Below are 18,764 nucleotides of genomic sequence, written 5' to 3'. Positions count from 1 at the left end.
ACCTAAAGTAACTTGCTAAGCAGCAGGTTCATACTCACCCAAGTCATATTAGGTATAGCGCCTGGAATCACAATAAGCACTCCACAAATGCATAAATGGGTTAGGTGAGCGAGAAGAAATCTAAGATCCTCCTGGTTCAATTCTACTCCAGAACAAAATGCTATGGGAACTCACTGAACCAGGGAATACGGTGTGGCAGAGACCCTATTCAAATTAGAACTATGAAGGATAAATACACTGGCTTTATGTAAGTCTTCATCAAGACTTCAAAAAGACACAGAAAGTGTTTTCACTTATTATCTCCTTGATCACAAACACTCTAGTAGTACAGGTTTCCACTTAGGGTGAAAGAAGAACAGTGGATGGAAGTCTGATTGTCACATTTTGATTCTGCTACTCAACTGAGTAGCAGAATGGGACCTGTTTCCTCATCTCTAAACTAAGAACATGGTTTGAGGTCCCCTTTCAGCTCCCATACCCTAGCTTTCAGATCATTACACGCCATAGATTTCAGCATTCTGGAACCCTCAGAGCAAATCACTGTTACATGAATATGAATATACTATGGTTCCAATTTTGTCTAAAATTTCCCTCAAAAAGGGCTAATCTACATTAAGAGAAGCCCTTGCTATCATGGGTTGCCTCCAACAGAGGTTATCAGTTTCAGAATTCACTATAATTCCTTTTGTTATTACCACAAATGAAATTTAAAATGCAGTCATGTGTTTTAGGGTAATTCAGATTTGAAGTATTGCCTCAATATATGAGGAAAGGTTGTTTCCAGTAAGCGGATGGAAAAAAGGAATGTTTGAATTCACTCATTAGGCCAATAAAACAGACTTCTGGAGATTTGTTATCAGAAACATGGAGCTGAATTAATCATGCAAATCTTTACTGAGTGTTATGTGCCAGGTCCTCTGCTGGATATTGGGAATGATTATTAAAACACTGTTCTTTCCATGCCCTAGCTTTAGTAACTGTGAAATATGTTATACATAAGACATCAATACCTAATGTTAGAAGGAGACCAAACTTGGGCAGAAATCCCCAGAAAGTAAAGCTTAATGCTTGCTTGTGGTGAAACAACTAGAGATTTAAGTGATTTCCATGTCAGGGGTTTCCTACCATATAAACCCAGTCCGACATATACACAACCTACCAGTTTTCTACATACTCTCAGTGTAGCTGTCTTATGTCAGTCAGATTGCCTTTGTGCTAAGAACTAGTCAGAACTTTTCGACAGAGCCATCCATACTTGGGTTATCAATTAACAGTCCTCGGGGAAAATCTTAAGGGTGAGTATTTAGACATTCCACACCACCAATGACTATAGAAACAGACAAGAGCAGCAGATAGCTTTCTTCCATCATCACCATCCCAGTAGGTCTAAAAGAAGACAGTGGTCACTTGTGGATTGTCTGGAATCTTTCCATGAATCCCCGTGGTATCAAATCAGACTCACCACTCAAGTGGCATGCAAAGATGCTTGTGGACCTGGCCAGACAATACAAACAAACCAAGGAATCCCAGTGGAAATTGATGTAAGAATACACTCACTAGCAGAAACAGCCAAACACCTTTGAAAAAGATCCTTAGAGGAGGTAAGAAGGTAGGACCCTCCCAAGACTTGCAGTCATATGCCTTAGCGGACATCAACCCTGATTTTGGTCCAAATTGCCAAGCCAATTTCCAAGGTTGAAAAACTAAAGGAAAAAAGAATAAAAGATGTTTTTTTTTTTAAAGAGGGTCTCTAAAACTTATGCTATAATCTTTGATATTGACATTTATAGTCATGATATAAAAAACTCTTATGGATATAGAGCAGTGATTCTTAGCCTTTTTGGGATTTGTTAAGTTTCAAAATTCCTTTAAGAAATTATGATCCTTAAGGATCTGAAAAAAGCTGTGAAAAATGCAGACACAACACAAACAGAATTTGGTATACAATTTGTGGGTATTCCCACTCAATGACCTCTTTCCCAACGAGAAGCCAGAATGCCCCAAATCACCAGTTTCGGATCATTATCTGAAAATGACATTAAGAGCTCCTCCTGTGTTGCCTGGACATCAAGCTAGTTGGGACTAGGGGCTACCTGCTCTTTCCAGCTAGAGGAACTTCCCCTAAATCCAGCTTCCCATGAAACTAGCAGTTTCTTCCACAACATTCCACAGGCTCTGTGGTCCCCTGATGCTGGGCAGCTGGCTTTCCTAGCTAAGAGTTATAAACAATTAATATCCAAACCCAAACTGCTAGCTGCCCAAGTAAGTCATCTTGCTCTCCTTCCAACAAACTTATGCTCCCACTTGCTCTATGAGAGAACAGCAAGGGGAAAGTGCCCTATTAATGAATGCAAATGCATCGTGTATCCAGGAGCAGGGCTAGACCTCCTTCTGGCTCTGTGTGTTGGGGAGGGGGACGGGGGTGGGGAGACTGAAGGGCCCATGACCTCCTGGATGACGCTGTAAAATTCCTCAGGCTCATTTCTTAACTCATTCCACATGAGTCTGGAACTAATCGCAAGTCCTGCTGATTACAGGTAGTGACCACAAAAGGACACAGAATTTGCCCTTACCCATCTTCTAGGACATGTGGTGATCGAGAAGGGATCCGTTTTACACAACCCCTTACCAGAGACATAAAAAAACCTCTGGTTTGCTGGTTACCATAAAACTTATCATTTAAGAACTCTCAAACTAAAGTGCCAGGCAGCCTGATACCTTCCAGAAAACAAATCATAATCCCCTACTCCCATAACAAACTATGGAAGAGAACTAAATAGTCAAAGAAACCATCTTTTAGGCATAACCCTTCCCCAGAACAATCCCAATAAAACAACCAGGAGAAAAGTATTTCAATTAATCAGAGAACTAAATAGTTTAAACACAGCTAGTCTTTTAATCTCAGTTGATTATTTCTGTTCTATAGAATTTAATTCTAAAACAGCAGGTATAAAATCAACTAATAATGACAAATATAAAAATTTCAAAGGAAAACATGAACACAAAAGCAAACTGAATCCTGCTTTAATTGAAGCTTGTGCAGGAGTATAAAGTCCTATGGAAATATTACATAGAATCTTCTGAAAACAGGAGTCACAACCACCCCTGTGGAGAGGCAGATGAGAGTAATTCATAGCTCACCAAGGCCTCTCTGCATCAAGTTCCCAGAATACCCACTGGATCTCTTCACCATCTCAGTCCTGTGCCCAAGCCTCTCCCATCTTGATTTCATTATAAGATGAAAGGGGGCTCTAGTATTTGAAATCATTCTGGCCTCAAGAAATTTAAAGACATTGATGAGTAGAACATCCAAAACTTAAATAACTGTAACAAGGAAGCCAGCTGACCTTAACAGAGTACTCAACTAGTGAACAGGAGATGGCCTGACTCATCCTGGACATAAATTTCATTAAGGCTTCAAACAGGAATAAGGAACATGATGATACCATTTTATAATCCAAGTTTACAAGAAGTTTACTGTCCAGATCGAGTACTGCTCAGACCTGCAGATAGCTTATTTCTAAAAGATCACCGCCCACTGCAAGCAGCCACACGTCTCCACTCTTCCTTGTTTCTTTTTCAGTGTCAAAAATACCAATTTGACTTCTTCAGGAGGAATGGACAACCCAAGGTTACATAGGGAGCCTGAAGAAGAGGTTCAAAAGTCTAAAAATAGGAAATAAAGCCGGTGGGGAAGACAAAGTTGTTTGTTTCTAATTCATTCTAAAACCCAAGACTGGCATTACTAATCCTTTCCCCCAGCCGAAGTCATCAAAGTATTAGCGAGGAGAACCTGGACACAGTCTGTGAAGGAAAGGGAGTTGACAGAAACACTGCCCTGTGGATGACAGTCAAGGAGAGGGGAGGTAGCAGTTCAGTGGTTAATGACTAAGTGCCTACAGAGCCTGCCCCTCTTCTTCTCCTGGCTTGGATCAACCTATGTAGATGCGATGGAAATCATTGGCACCGAAGGCAGCGTTACACTTGGGACATTTGCGCTGGCGGGTATCATAGCGGGTCTTAACACACTCAAAGCAGAAAACATGAAAACACTTGGTAAGTACAGCATCCTTTTTACGCATGTTGCAACATGGACAGGTCAGGCGTGCCTAGAAAAAAAAGGAATCAGAGTCAGAGTAACCATAAAGGTTTATGACCCAAATGGCTCATGCAGAAGCAAACAATAAGAAAATCCACTGAGCACTAAGATAATAATAGCACCACCCCCCACCCAACTACCAGGATAAACCGTTCTCTGGTTACTTTCATGTAAAGACGGTCAGTATTTATTCTTCTAATTTGTTAGTAGGCCTTCACAAACATACACACACACACACACACACACACAAATCACTGAAGCAGTTTTTCTAACCTTGTAGTCCTTAATCTCCTCCATCAGAATCTCATCACATTTGGGTACATTGTCTGGTTTCTTCGTGGTCTCCAGCTTCCTTCGAAGTCTAGAGATGTCCTCCTGTGATGGGAGAGCATAACTGTTACTCCCTCAGACCTGCCATTTATGAGAAAAATTAAAGGCTTCAACTTGAACTTTCTGCAATAGAAAGAAAGGACTTTCTGTCCTTTCATGTCTAATTATCTTCTAAGAATGTAGAGAATTACAAACAACAAGCTATTTTCTTTAGTTTCGGAGCAAGCAACCATAATCATATCACCAAACTTCAGTTGTGTCTAAGTGTATTCAATTTAGTTCTGTGAAAATCCAATCAAAGAATTTAGAGGGATTAAATTTTTTTAAAAAGGTAAATGATGAAAACTTGATAGGCCACTTTATTTGAAGGCAATTAATTTTAAGCAGAAGATAGACTGGATTGAAATTTACAGATTTATAGCTAGAGATAGAAAGGCATCCTAAGAAACAGTAGATATGCAAAAAGCAGAAAAATTGTAGAACTTTAAAATTCTCTAAATTTTTTTACTGATAATTCTTTACGATTTCACTAACTCATTCATTTAAATAAATAAGTACTGATTCCACACCCATTACGTGGTAGGCACCAGGATAGGCTTTAGGGATAATTTTCAGTGAAGAAAACAGACTCTGTCTTGTCACTCAAGGAGTTAAGTAGGAAATTACATACAACAGATCAGTGACTCTTAAAACAGGTCACTTCAGAGCCCAGAAAACCCCTAAAAGGCAAAAAGGGAAGAAAAAACAACTGACCTGGGCCCGTTTGAAATTGAACATATCTTTTTCTTTGGTGACACTGTTCTCTACAATCTCATCCTGAAAATCATGTAGCTTCTTCTGAGCCATCTCCAACTGTGCTTTGAGGTCATCTGCAAGCTGGGCTGCCTCCATTGCCTATGAGGGATATATAAAGTAACATCCTCTATCACCACTTGTTTGCAGTGAGAAAAAATACCCAAGCCCAAGGAATAAAGCAAACCTGCAATTTCACCAGTGTCACACTTATTTGTCTGTCCGAAGACTAACCATCACATTAGACCCCAGAGTAATCCATCGTACCTTGCGTTTATTCATCTCCAAGGCCTGGGTCCTAAGACCCAGCTCCTTCTCCCCTGTGCCGATGTTGCTCTGCAACAGGTGCTCCTTCTCTTCCAGTTTCCTCACTACCTGTAACTGGGCATCAACCTCAGAAAAAGAAAGGAACATTTTAACACAAACAGGAAAGAGAGAGGAAAAAAAAAAAAAAAAAAAACTGACCAAGCTCTGTTAATCCACAGTTCCATAAAAGAAACTCTTTAGAAATCTCGAGCTAATACTAATTCTATCCATGAACCCTCTGAATTACATGCAAGACTATGGCAATTTCTCATCCTAACATTCAGAGGTAATCACATAGCCACTCTTACCATTTTTCATGCAGCCGTCCATAAGTTTTTAAGATACACAGCACACGCACAAAAGACATACACATTTTTAACACAAAATGGATGAACAAATGAATCCCTTAGTGATATATTTTAGACAATTTTCTGTATTGGCAGATTCACATTTGTTTAAACAGTTCATTGTATTCCTCTGTATGGATGTATAATTTATTTACCAACACTCTAATCATGTACATTAGTTATTAGGGTTTTTTTCCCTACTATATAAAAAGTGCCACAATAATCATCCTTTTACATGTATTTTCACATAGAAAACATCCTACTTCAACAGGATTCTGAAAAGCTTTATTCATTCTAGTTACCTGAGTCTTCAGAGTCAAAACTTGGTCTGCCAGCTCCTCCTTCTCTTCTTTCAGCAGCTTATGGATCTGATTGGATTTGATACGCTCTGACATGAGCTTGAAGTTTGCATCATCCTTCTCCCTCAGCTGCTGCATCAAACGGATATTTTGCTCCTGCATATCTTCAAAGGCCTGGCCTGTGACATCCATCTCAGACAGGAGAGCTTCTTCTTCCTAAAATAAGAAAGAAGAACCTTCATTTTAATAAAATCTTCTAACTCCAAAGAAGTGCACACAGGAAATTAAATGTGCCAACTATTAATCTGGAAATAACCAAGTGACAGGGACAGACAGTTTTTAAGAAGCTTAGTTCTTAGTCACTAGGTTAGCCCTAGGAATACAGACCAACCTAGACAGCATATTAAGAAGAAGAGACATTACTTTGTCAACAAAGGTCCATCTAGTCAAGGCTATGGTTTTTCCAGTAGTCATGTATGGATGGTAAGAGTGGACTATAAAGAAAGCTGAGTGCCAAAGAATTGATGCTTTTGAACTGTGGTATTGGAGAAGACTCTTGAGAGTCTCTTGGACTGCAAGGAGATCCAAACAGTCCATCCTAAAGGAGATCACTCCTGGGTTTTCATTGGAAGGAGTGATGCTGAAGCTGAAACTCCAATACTCTGGCTAACTGATGTGAAAAGCTGACTCATTCAAAAAGACCCTGATGCTGGGAAAGATTGAGGGCAGGAGGAGAAGGAGACGACAGAGGATGAGATGCTTGGATGGCATCACCGACTCAACAGACATGAGTTTGGGTAAAATCTGGGAGTTGGTGATGGACAGGGAGGCCTGGCGTGCTGCGGTTCATGGGGTTGCAAAGAGTCAGACGCGACTGAGCGACTGAACTACACTGAGGAATACAGAAGAAGCCTTGTTATCTGAAACCACTAGCACTGATTATTAGCCTGATACTCACTAGTTCATTGGTATTTGAAGTGAGCTGAAGTAGACAAAAATTATACAAACTGTTATCTAACAAACTGATCAAGAAGGAGTTGGGTAAGAAAATTTCCACCATACAATCTCCTATTTTCTCATACTTTTCCACAATTATAATACTAACTGTAATCTATAGACTTTCCAACATACTGAAAACATCTAAGTTTCATAACAATCTGATAGGTGCAGAACCGTATACAAAAACAGTTTTAGTCTACATTTATCTAATTATAAATTATGAGCATCTTTTCATATGTTTATGAGTCATTTATTTTTCCGTGAATTATTCATATCTTTGTTGTTGTTGTTTAGTTGCTAAGTTGTGTCTGACTATAAGCATCAGGCTCCTCTGTCCACAGGATTTCCCAGGCAAGAATACTAGAGTAGGTGGCCATTTCCTTCTGCAGGAAATCTTCCCAACCCAGGGATCAACCCCACATCTCCTGCATTACCAGGCAGGTTCTTTATTGCTGAGCCACCAGGGAGGCCCCATTCATATCCTGTGCCTATTCTATTGGGTTTTTGAGTTTTCTTCCCTATCATTTTGGGGGAAATTTTTTGTATATTAAAAAGATAAGCCATTTTGTGAAGAGTTAGAAATATATTTTTCCTGTTTGTCATTTATCCTTTGGCTTTGCCACCATGCAGAAGTTTTCTGTGATTTTTTTCTGCAAGTCAAAATTATCACTCTTTCATTTTTTTAAGCTTTTATTAATAGTTAAAAAGGTCTTCTCCACTTCAAATTAAAAAAAAAAAACTTATCTGCTTTCTTCTGGTTCTTTTATAGATTTCTTTAGCACTATATGTAACATATATATATGTTTATATATATACATTTATATAACATACATATATGTTCCAATTGGGAGTTATCCTAGAATACGTAGAGTGTTCAAATATATGTCCACTTTCTTTCCAATATTACTGTGTTTTTGCCCTACCACATTTAATTATCTTCCTTAATATAAGCATCTGAATACAGAGTTCCAAAGAATAGCAAGAAGAGATAAGAAAGCCTTCTTCAGTGACCAATGCAAAGAAATAGAGGAAAACAACAGAATGGGAAAGACTAGAGATCTCTTCAAGAAAATTAGAGATACCAAGGGAACATTTCATGCAAAGATGGGCTCAATAAAGGACAGAAATGGTATGGACCTAACAGAAGCAGAAGATATTAAGAAGAGGTGGCAAGAATACACAGAAGAACTGTACAAAAAAAGATCTTCAGGACCCAGATAATCACGATGGTGTGATCACTGACCTAGAGCCAGACATCCTGGAATGTGAAGTCAAGTGGGCCTTAGAAAGCATCACTACGAACAAAGCTAGTGGAGGTGATGGAATTCCAGTTGAGCTATTCCAAATCCTGAAAGATGATGCTGTGAAAGTGCTGCACTCAATATGCCAGCAAATTTGGAAAACTCAGCAGTGGCCACAGGACTGGAAAAGGTCAGTTTTCATTCTGATCCCAAAGAAAGGCAATGCCAAAGAATGCTCAAACTACCGCACAATTGCACTCATCTCACACGCTAGTAAAGCAATGCTCAAAATTCTCCAAGCCAGGCTTCAGCAATACGTGAACCGTGAACTTCCTGATGTTCAAGCTGGTTTTAGAAAAGGCAGAGGAACCAGAGATCAAATTGCCAACATCTGCTGGATCATGAAAAAAGCAAGAGAGTTCCAGAAAAACATCTATTTCTGCTTTATTGACTATGCCAAAGCCTTTGACTGTGTGGATCACAATAAACTGTGGAAAATTCTGAAAGAGATGGGAATACCAGACCACCTGATCTGCCTCTTGAGAAATCTGTATGCAGGTCAGGAAGCAACAGTTGGAACTGGACATGGAACAACAGACTGGTTCCAAATAGGAAAAGGAGTACGTCAAGGCTGTATATTGTCACCCTGCTTATTTAACTTATATGCAGAGTACATCATGAGAAATGCTGGACTGGAAGAAACATAAGCTGGAATCAAGATTGCCGGGAGAAATATCAATCACCTCAGATATGCAGATGACACCACCCTTATGGCAGAAAGTGAAGAGGAACTAAAAAGCCTCTTGATGAAAGTGAAAGTGGAGAGTGAAAAAGTTGGCTTAAAGCTCAACATTCAGAAAACGAAGATCATGGCATCCGGTCCCATCACTTCATGGGAACTAGATGGGTAAACAGTGGAAACAGTGGCTGACTTTATTTTTTTGGGCTCCAAAATCACTGCAGATGGTGATTGCAGCCATGAAATTAAAAGATGCTTACTCCTTGGAAGGAAAGTTATGACCAACCTAGACAGCATATTCAAAAGCAGAGACATTACTTTGCCAACAAAGGTCTGTCTAGTCAAGGCTATGGTTTTTCCTGTGGTCATGTATGGATGTGAGAGTTGGACTGTGAAGAAGGCTGAGCGCCAAAGAATTTATGCTTTTGAACTGTGGTGTTGGAGAAGACTCTTGAGAGTTCCTTGGACTGCGAGGAGATACAACCAGTCCATTCTAAAGGAGATCAGCCCTGGGATTTCTTTGGAAGGAATGATGCTAAAGCTGAAACTCCAGTACTTTGGCCACCTCATGGGAAGAGTTGACTCATTGGAAAAGACTCTGATGCTAGGAGGGATTGGGGGCAAGAGGAGAAGGGGCCGACAGAGGATGAGATGGCTGGATGGCATCACTGACTCGATGGACATGAGTGTGGGTGAACTCTGGGAGTTGGTGATGGACAGGGAGGCCTGGCGTGCTGTGATTCATGGGGTCGCAAAGTGTCGGACACGACTGAGCAACTGAACTGATTCTGTTGAGTTAAAACTCTTTTTTTCACACATATTAAATACTTATGTGTACTTCAGTCTATTTATGCAGATATATGATTTTTCTAACCATTTTTGGTATGTTAGTAAATTCATTGGGACTTAAAAATAAAGAAATATACATTCCTTTGAGAAGGGGACAAGTGCTGTGACTCAGAAACTACCACAGTTAATATATGAGTTATTTATTTGTAAACTATTTGGGGAACATGTATTTCTTAGTTTCACATAACCATAATGTGTATAAAATTTTACATATTCATTACATCCCCTGATTCCAGATCAGCAAAAAAGGACAGATTCCTCAATAAACAGTTTCTGAACAACTGGCTATCCATCTGAAAATAAGAGTAAATTTCCTTCTTCTCAAATACACCAAAGTTACTGAATGATGAGAGACTTCAATGTAAAAACAAACAAGAAAATACATAAGAGAAAAAAAAAATATTAACCAAAAAAAAAAACCCTGGAATGACAGGGCAAATTTCACTGTCAATTACTTACTTAAAAAGCAAAACTTACTTTAAAAAGCTCATTAAATGAAAAAAGTACACCCACCTGCTTGGCCATGGCCAGCTTCTTCTGGAGGTATTCTATCTGCTCCTCTACTGCCCGGATCTTCCTTAAGGCATCTTCATCAGCCATTTTCTTATTCTCTTTTTTCTCCTTATCCTCCAGATCCTTGAGTCTTTGTCTTAAATCTTCCAACTATAGGAGGAAAGGAATCACACAAAAAGAAAAACAAAAAAGCTGTCACACAATTTCAAAAATCAATTAAATCTGTGCACAGATAGAGGGCCCATAAACACCAAAAGAACCTTTACAGAACTGTGAAAGGAGGCAAATGATACATTAGTGGACTACATCACAGCCCTGCTTTAATACCACTCCATTCCAACATCACATGCTTCTACAAGCAGCGTTCTGGAGAACTGCAGATGTACTTTCCTTTAAAATAGTAATTTCACCCTTTTTTTCTAGGCTCCCAGATTTTAAAAGCATAAGGCATTCTTTCCAAAAGTAATCAGAAGAGGAAAGTCAGTAATACCATGATTTATATGGCATATAGGGGAGCAAAAAGTTTGAAAAGGCTACTCCTATTCCCCATAATTTTCTGATGGAAAATCTGGAAATCTCTATTTTAGATGGTCTTCAAAAGGGAAGAAAATGCTGCAAAGTTTTAACTCTAACTTTAAAGATAAAGAAACTACAACCTTCAGAAGTGTAAAGGAAAATCCCACAAATGAAGATTTCGATCAGAATGACAGTTAACGGCAGACCAGGTTACCTCTGCCTTAGACTTCTTCTCTGCTGCCATCAGCTGAACCTTGTCTCTCTGCTCCTTTGGGGCAGAGCGGTACATATCCAGCAATAGTTTCATCTCCTTTTGGCTCTCCTGTGCTTTCCTAGGATAAGGGTGGTAGAGAGGAATGGTATAATGAGAAAACAAAGGGCATCAGATCAAGGGAATTTTGAATTGAGTGAAATATCTTAAACAGTTCTATTTTACACTTTATACAACACATCTAAAAGACAAAACTTTTGCAAAGACAATTAAGAGACTTCTGGACACACTCAGAAAGTATAGAAAAGTAAGTTGTATAGAGGAATCATTTCTCCCTTCAGACCGAATTCACCACCATCAAGTTATAAGATAAGTACTTGTGGCACTTCGGCCCCACTCTTAGGAACTGAGATTCTGCAGGTCTGGGATGGGGTCCAAGAACGTACTTTAAGTAAATCACTCAGATGATTCTGATACCACACTTGAGAAAAACAACAAAAACAACAACTTTGCCTCAAGGACAGCAAGAGGGAAAGAGAAAAAAAGGGGAAAATTCAGTTTAAAATATACCACTAATCCTAGATTTGACAGCTGAGTGATTAACCATCAGTTAAAGACTAAAACTTTATCTTACTAAACTTTCAAACCTCTTAACAATCCTTTTTGAACGTTTTGGGGACAGCAGTCCCTCTAATCCAAACATAAATAAAGACTCAACTATGACCAATGCAGAGCAAGAAGGAACCAGTTCTACCAGCAAAGTTCCTGGTTATGCAGGAGGAAGAGGGGGCGATATGTGAGGTTATGGCAGTGTTTCTTTCTTTTTTTAATTTTATTTTATTTTTTAACTTTACAATATTGTATTGGTTTTGCCATATATCAACATAACATGTTTAATATCATATATGAAACGAGTCGCCAGTCCAGGTTCGATGCACAATACTGGATGCTTGGGGCTGGTGCACTGGGACGACTCAGAGGGATGGTATGGCAGTGTTTCTTGACTCAAAGGTCTGTCTTACTGTTTCAGTGCCTGCAGCAGTAAACTTCCTAGAAATCGCTTTAAATGTGATATATACACAAATACTTCACCATCAAAGAGATCAATACTGTTCAAGTTATAGCCATACATATTCCACCTATTATAATTTAAATTATAATGAATGCCAACAATTTGCCCAAATCTAGTAAAGAGAAGTAGTTAATTTCCAACAATTCTCATGAGTGTTATCTCAATCATGATATCCTTTTCCTTAATTTGGACTTACGAGGAATAAGGCTGCAACAACAGGGTTTACTGAGACCTGATCACTGAACCAGACTATACAATAGCCATGCAGGCCATTGAAGTTGCACACTTGATCAAGAACTGAGACCACATTAACTGTACACTTGGTCACAATGAAAATATTACAATTATTGAATAAGCTATGCTTATTCAAGTACAACGTTCTAACCTTCACTTTAGAGTCAGAAACAGTTACTCTAAAAACACTGCTCTTACTTGAGTTCAATCTTCAATTGTTTGATAATTTCCGCTTCCTTTTTCCTTCCATCATCATGTTTCCCTTTCTCTTTATCCTTAGCAGACTCTCTCTCTTTTTCTGACTCTTTTAGTTTCTGCTTCTCTCGTTCTCGCTCCTTCTCCTTCTCCCGCTCTCTTTCTCGCTCCCTCTCTTTCTCCCTCCTTTCTCGTTCTCGCTCTTCCTCATCGCGTTTGGACTTAATTTCGTTGACCTCTTCCTGAGATGCCTTCGATGCAGCCGACTGGGCGGCTAAGTCCTCAGGATCCTGTTTTAGCTCTGCAGGCTCGTCCTTAGGGTCCTCAGTACTGGACTGAGACTGCAGGAGGGCACTGCCACTGCGCAGCCGAGTCTGGGAGGGCAGAGGAAGGAAAGCAGCACACACAGTTACAGTGATCACACCGTTCTCCTCACCCCAAGACAGCTTTGCAGACTTAGCTGTAAATAATACTTATCCTGGTCCTCCTGATTATTACCTTGTTCAGGTCAGACTGGGCTTCTCTCAGTTTCCGCTTGTACCTTAGGACCTCCCCTTTCAGCTGGTGGTTGTGATTCTGGAGGCTACTGATGAGGTGGCGCATCTCCCGGTTTATGGGGCCTTAAATATAGCATCAGCAAAGTTAGGAAGAACTGTGACAGGGGCAAGTGAGGTGAAGTGAAGTGAAGTTGCTCAGCCGTGTCTGACTCTTTGCAACCCCATGGACAGTAGCCTACCAGGCTCTGCTGTCCATGGGATTTTCCAGGCAAGAATACTGGAGTGGGCTGCCATTTCCTTCTCCAGGGGATCTTCCCAACCCAGGGATCGAACCCGGGTCTCCTGCATTGCAGACAGACGCTTTACCATCTGAGCCACCAGGGAAGCCCTGGTGACAAGGGCAAAGACATGAGGAAAGAAAGTGCAGAACACATGAGGAACTTCCAAGAAACAGGAAGAACTGTCAAAAGGAAAATTCCTTCTTGGAAGATGGAAACAAAACTGACCAACTTGAGTTAAAACACAAGCACCCAGCCTGAACACCAAAATGAATGACAGAATTCAAGTTCTTTAAGACTCCTGAGCTCCAAGTTAGTGCTAAAAATCCTGGTGACCATGCTGTCTTTCAAGGAAGGCATGTGCAGCAAAGCCGCAGGGTGGAGCCAGGGTAACGGTACCTGCTTGCTCATTGGCAGCAAGGGTCTGCTCGAATTCTATCCTCAGCATCTCATACTCCTTGCGGACCTGGGCCAGTGTATCTTCCAGCTGGATCACTTCCGTCCTCAGCTTCTTATGAAGACTAACCTCATCTCGCTACACACAGAAAAAGGAACCAAACATTCTTATCAGAATGAGGCAATGTCACCATGTTCTAGGACTATGTTTCCTAAATTTGACCTGTAAGGGTCTAAGAAGAAAAAAAGAAAATATCAAGAAAAGAGGGATTCATTCCAATTTAATCAATACATTCAGTCAACACTTAGTGAGTACCAGAGAGCTGCACAATACTGATTTGAGAACTGGCAGGAGATTCAAGAAATACAGCAAATGGCTCCTAACTCTCAGAGTATTACAATTTAGTTGGAGAACTAAAGAATTAAACAGTATATCAATAGTCAAGTAAGATATATTAAATTCATTTGGCAGACATATAGTAAACGACCAACTACCAGAAACATAAACTTAAAGGCTAAGGAAAATGCAGAAGTGAACACATAAATCAAAGTTTCTGCCTTAAAAAAAAATTATTTACATAGCCATGCAGCTTCTATACACCGTTCTCCCCCATGCACATAAGACTTCAGCCACACTAAACTATTTTTTTAAAACCTTTTTCCTTTTTCTATCTACCGGTAAGCTTGTATTTATCCTTAAGATTCACACTCCACTTTGGCAAGTGGAATCAGGGCAGGTCCATAGTCTATCAGATGCTGTGTCTCCTTTATCCCTGCATGTTTTGGACATGCTCTATTGCACCACACTGCATTCTACTGGATACTACTCTCCCCACGTGACTGTATGATCCTTGACGGCAGGATATCCACCATCTACCAGAGTAGAGACCTACAACCACTCTATAAATGTTTGCTGAATGAATAAAAAATTAACTGAGCAAGAAAGAGTAAAATTATAAAATTTATGAGGGAGAAAGCTTATACACAGAAGGAAAAGCTAGGCTGTTACCTCAATGAGCTCAACCTGACGTTGGTGGGTTCCCCTGGTGCCATGAAGCAGGGTCCGAGCCTCATCCAAGTGTGCTTTCAACTGTAGACTCTCATTGTACAGCACGGAGAACTGTGACTGCATGCAGCGATATTCTGGAGTCTCCTTGACCACTTCCTCCACTGCGCTCCGTAATTCCACCTTAGGAGTGCCCAAAGAAAGGAAAAGTCAGAAGCAGAATCTAGGATGCTAGCCAGGAAATAAAAATCTTAAACTCTCTGATGTCCTGTGCATCTGAGGCAAACTTTGTAAAATACATCTACCTATTCCTCTGGTGACACAGAATCTACCCCAAATTAATTTAGATCCTCCAAGAGGCAGTACCTGATGCCTGCATCCTTCCACCTGACGACTGTTTTAATTGATACATGGTGTACACTATGTGTCCAAGGACACTAGAAGAGATGTGTGAAATCAGTCAGATCTAGGGACAGAGAAGAGCGCTATGAAATTTGTCAGGATATTTAAGAAGATAGTTGAGGACATTGGTCTCTAATTTGTTCTCTTTGTAGACAGTCACAAAGAAAACTACTTTTGATATTGTATCGAAAATACTTATGCTTCTTCTAAGCAACTGTTAAATTATTCTAACACTTCAACAGATTCAATTCGGGCTGTTTGTGTTCTGTTTTTTATTTTTTCAGTTCAAACATCTTTATGCATGTATTTACTTAGAAACGTATCAAATTATAAAAGACAAGTGGTTGCGACTGAAAGAGTGGTGGGAAGACTTTAGGAATCCATTTTCTTCCACCCAAGAACCATGAGAGAAAATTCTAATGGGCAGGTGTGAAAATCAACTGACCATCTGATCCTGTGGTCAGGATCACTGACCACAGTTCCGAATCTGTTTTGGCAGTTAGAAACTGCAGGGCTGAATCCTGTGGTGCAATCTGGCAGAACTGACCTGGGAGTGGCCAGAAGCAAGTACATACAAGCTTCTTGCATATGTCTTGTATACAAGCCCCATTTTAAAAATCCATTTTGGATCATCACCCTAGTTTACCCTACTCCTCATTTTTCTCATAGGTCCTACATTAGAGCATTGATTTAGTCAATGTACCTTTGAAGGCTGCTTTAAATCCTTTTCAGAACAAGGCAGGGTATAAATATTAAGTAACTATATAACCAAATAGATAGATACAGCAACAAAACTTCTATTTTTCTCTTCCCTCATAAATTATGCTTTATGTGACGCTTCATAAGTGTGAGGTGATCAGCAAAGAGTTTTATTTCACTGCCCCTCAGAGCTGAGTCTCCTACCTTCAGTTTTTCATTTTGTGAAGTGACCTCCTCGAAGTCTTGCCGAAGTTTCTCCAGCTCACAGTGACGGTTCTGAGCCAACTCTTTGTTCTCCTCAAGCTCTGCATTCATTTCCTCAAACTGGAGAAAAGGAGGAAATGGCAAAATGAGACTAAAGAAAAGGAATTTCTAAATCATTCCCATTCCTAAGCTCTTCTAGTAAAAAACTCTTCTAGTAAAAAACCCACACTGTTACTTGTGAACTTGTGAACACAATCCTAAGTACCTAACTAACAACACCTGCTGCTGCTGCTGTTGTTGAGATGCTAAGTAGTATCTGACTTTTTCGACCCCTTTGGACTATAGCTTGCTAGGTTTCTCTGTCCAAGGGATTTCCCAAGCAAGAATACTGGAGTGGGTTGCACTTCCTTCTCCAGGAAATCTTCCCTACCTGGGGATCAAACCCACATCTCCTGCATTGGCAGGCGGATTCTTCACCACTGAGATAGGCAATACCTGACACCAGGTCAAAAAAACACATTCTGAGGGCGTCGCTGATTTTACCTTCCGGGCATTGATGGTGATTGTGCCACCGTAGAGGCTGCTCCCGGCACCATACACTTTATAACCTTTTGAATTTACCTATGGAGAAGACAAAGATTCTTTAGTGAGAGACCCTAGAATTTTAGTTTGATAACCAAAGTACTTTCAAAGGAGCCTGTTTGTCCTCAAGTACTATTAATATTATCCAAGCCCATCCCTTCTGAGTAGACTCCTTAAAACGATTCCAGTCTTCAAACTATGAATAAAACAGCACTTGCCCGTTCTAAGACTTCTGCTAAGTGTCGGTTAAGTCGCTGTTCCCGCTTTCGAATTTTGTCAATATCCCACTGCAGGTCATCGATCATGGACTCCAGGACAGACACTCGTGACTCAGCTGTCTCCACTTTACTCTGCAACTTGGAAAACTACATCCCAAAGACAGGTGTTCAGAAAAATATACCGAAAATAAGACCAAGTTAGAAAAGGAATGCCTTAAATCCCAAATCCCACAGAATTAGCCATTTACTGCATCATTATAGATTTAAGTAAAAGATAATTCCCTTTCTTTCCAACATATGAGCATGAAACTGAAATCACAGGTTCTTTCAACAGTTCTGGATTAGTCACAATCAGGAAAACTGTAGAAGTCTCTAAGAACTCTCACAAGGAAAAGACTACCTAAGATTTAGTAATTTTTCTACCTCTGAGAAACACCATTTCCCTATACAACCACAAACCCATCAGAAAATATGTGTTTTTTAAGAGGTAAAAGAGAACATCCTTCATTTTACCAGACAAATATTTTAGGAGATAAAAATTCAAAGATTTATTTAGAAAAGACAGTTATCTTTACCCTCAACCTTCCCTCCCCACATTCTCACAAATGATAAACCAAAGAGAATGAAAGGAAAACTTCCATTCTCTTTTTCAAGCTGACCCCAGGGCAATCTAGAATTAGACGCTATAAAGATACAAAAATCTATGTTGTTCTCTGCTTATTTAGGAGCTATACATAGCTAGTGCTGTTTAATACTCTCATCACCAAACTCACACCTTTCACATCATGGCCCCAAAATTCTTTGACGGTCCTCCAACAGCAGTTGAGGTCAATGTCCCCACTTGTTGAATCTGGGTCAACTCTGGTGACCCAGTGGAAATGATGCTACATAACTTCAAGATGTCTGAAAGGCCATGCAGATTCTGCCTGGTATTCTTGAAACACTAATTCTCTTCCTCTCAGGAGAAGCCAATTGCCACACAATAAGTCCAACTACCCTGAAACAGCCATAACGGGGAGGCGACACTCCAGTGGACAACTAAGGAGAGTTCTTAGCTGACAGGCTGTATCAACAGCCAGCCATGAGAGCCATCATGGACATCAGGTCAGCTGAGCAAAGCACTGTGCCTCTCCAGCTTAGTATTGCTAAGATTTGGGAAAGGGCTGGTAAAGGAAGACCTTCTCATCTTGGCAGCACCTAGTTTATACCTTAAAACATGAAAGTTATACTATTTTTTTTTTTTTTACTACAATCCAATTTCTCTATAAGGACCACTATACTATAACCCCTTTGAAGGTTGATGAGAAGTATTATTAAACTTCCCAGATGATTCCCATGCAACCAGCCCAGCGTGTACCTTGGCAGTGGAGTTTCAGAAACAGGGTATAATGAAGAACATGGGCTTTAAAGTTAAACAGACCAACATCTGAATCACATTCCAATCTGACTGTATGCCCTCAGACCAGTCACCAATTTCTCTGAAAATGTTTCCTTAGCAATAAGATGAGAGTTATTTGACCATGGGAAATAATACTCATAAAGTACTTAAGTGCCAGGCACTAAATACATGGTAACTATTAACTTATAAGCATACGAGTTGGGTGGCCCAACTAAGGTAGGTCAAATTTCAGCACAAGGCTTATTACGACTGTGTCTCAGTCATTTTATATAAATACCCAAATCTTGACACAGTTTGCTTATGGCCCTATGTGTGTCCAAGTTTGGACTAAAAACCCACAT

At 40.0% G+C, this 18,764-nt stretch overlaps 1 protein-coding gene across 3 annotated transcripts in view; it reads right to left on the bottom strand.

The window, feature by feature from the left end:
* Window positions 1-2,873: 2,873 nt before the first annotated feature.
* The window catches only part of RNF20 (ring finger protein 20), a 28,659-nt gene continuing 12,768 nt past the window's right edge, over window positions 2,874-18,764 (bottom strand). For all 3 annotated transcript variants that reach the window (XM_044940350.2, XM_025282154.3, XM_044940351.2), the window contains exons 7-20: window positions 17,025-17,171; window positions 16,768-16,845; window positions 16,225-16,344; window positions 14,923-15,102; window positions 13,917-14,052; window positions 13,241-13,362; window positions 12,746-13,116; window positions 11,245-11,362; window positions 10,515-10,664; window positions 6,177-6,389; window positions 5,489-5,614; window positions 5,183-5,323; window positions 4,373-4,474; window positions 2,874-4,109 (exon numbers count right to left, since the gene is read on the bottom strand). In XM_044940350.2, the coding sequence (XP_044796285.1) occupies window positions 3,933-4,109; window positions 4,373-4,474; window positions 5,183-5,323; window positions 5,489-5,614; window positions 6,177-6,389; window positions 10,515-10,664; window positions 11,245-11,362; window positions 12,746-13,116; window positions 13,241-13,362; window positions 13,917-14,052; window positions 14,923-15,102; window positions 16,225-16,344; window positions 16,768-16,845; window positions 17,025-17,171 (2,181 nt within the window). In that variant the 3' untranslated portion in view covers window positions 2,874-3,932. The remainder of the gene's footprint in view (window positions 4,110-4,372; window positions 4,475-5,182; window positions 5,324-5,488; window positions 5,615-6,176; window positions 6,390-10,514; window positions 10,665-11,244; window positions 11,363-12,745; window positions 13,117-13,240; window positions 13,363-13,916; window positions 14,053-14,922; window positions 15,103-16,224; window positions 16,345-16,767; window positions 16,846-17,024; window positions 17,172-18,764) is intronic.

This window comes from Bubalus bubalis, chromosome 3 (assembly GCF_019923935.1).
Source record: "Bubalus bubalis isolate 160015118507 breed Murrah chromosome 3, NDDB_SH_1, whole genome shotgun sequence".
NCBI lineage: Eukaryota > Metazoa > Chordata > Mammalia > Artiodactyla > Bovidae > Bubalus > Bubalus bubalis.
The sequence above is the reverse complement of the archived record's forward strand: the minus strand, read 5'-3'. Positions and strand labels throughout refer to the sequence as shown.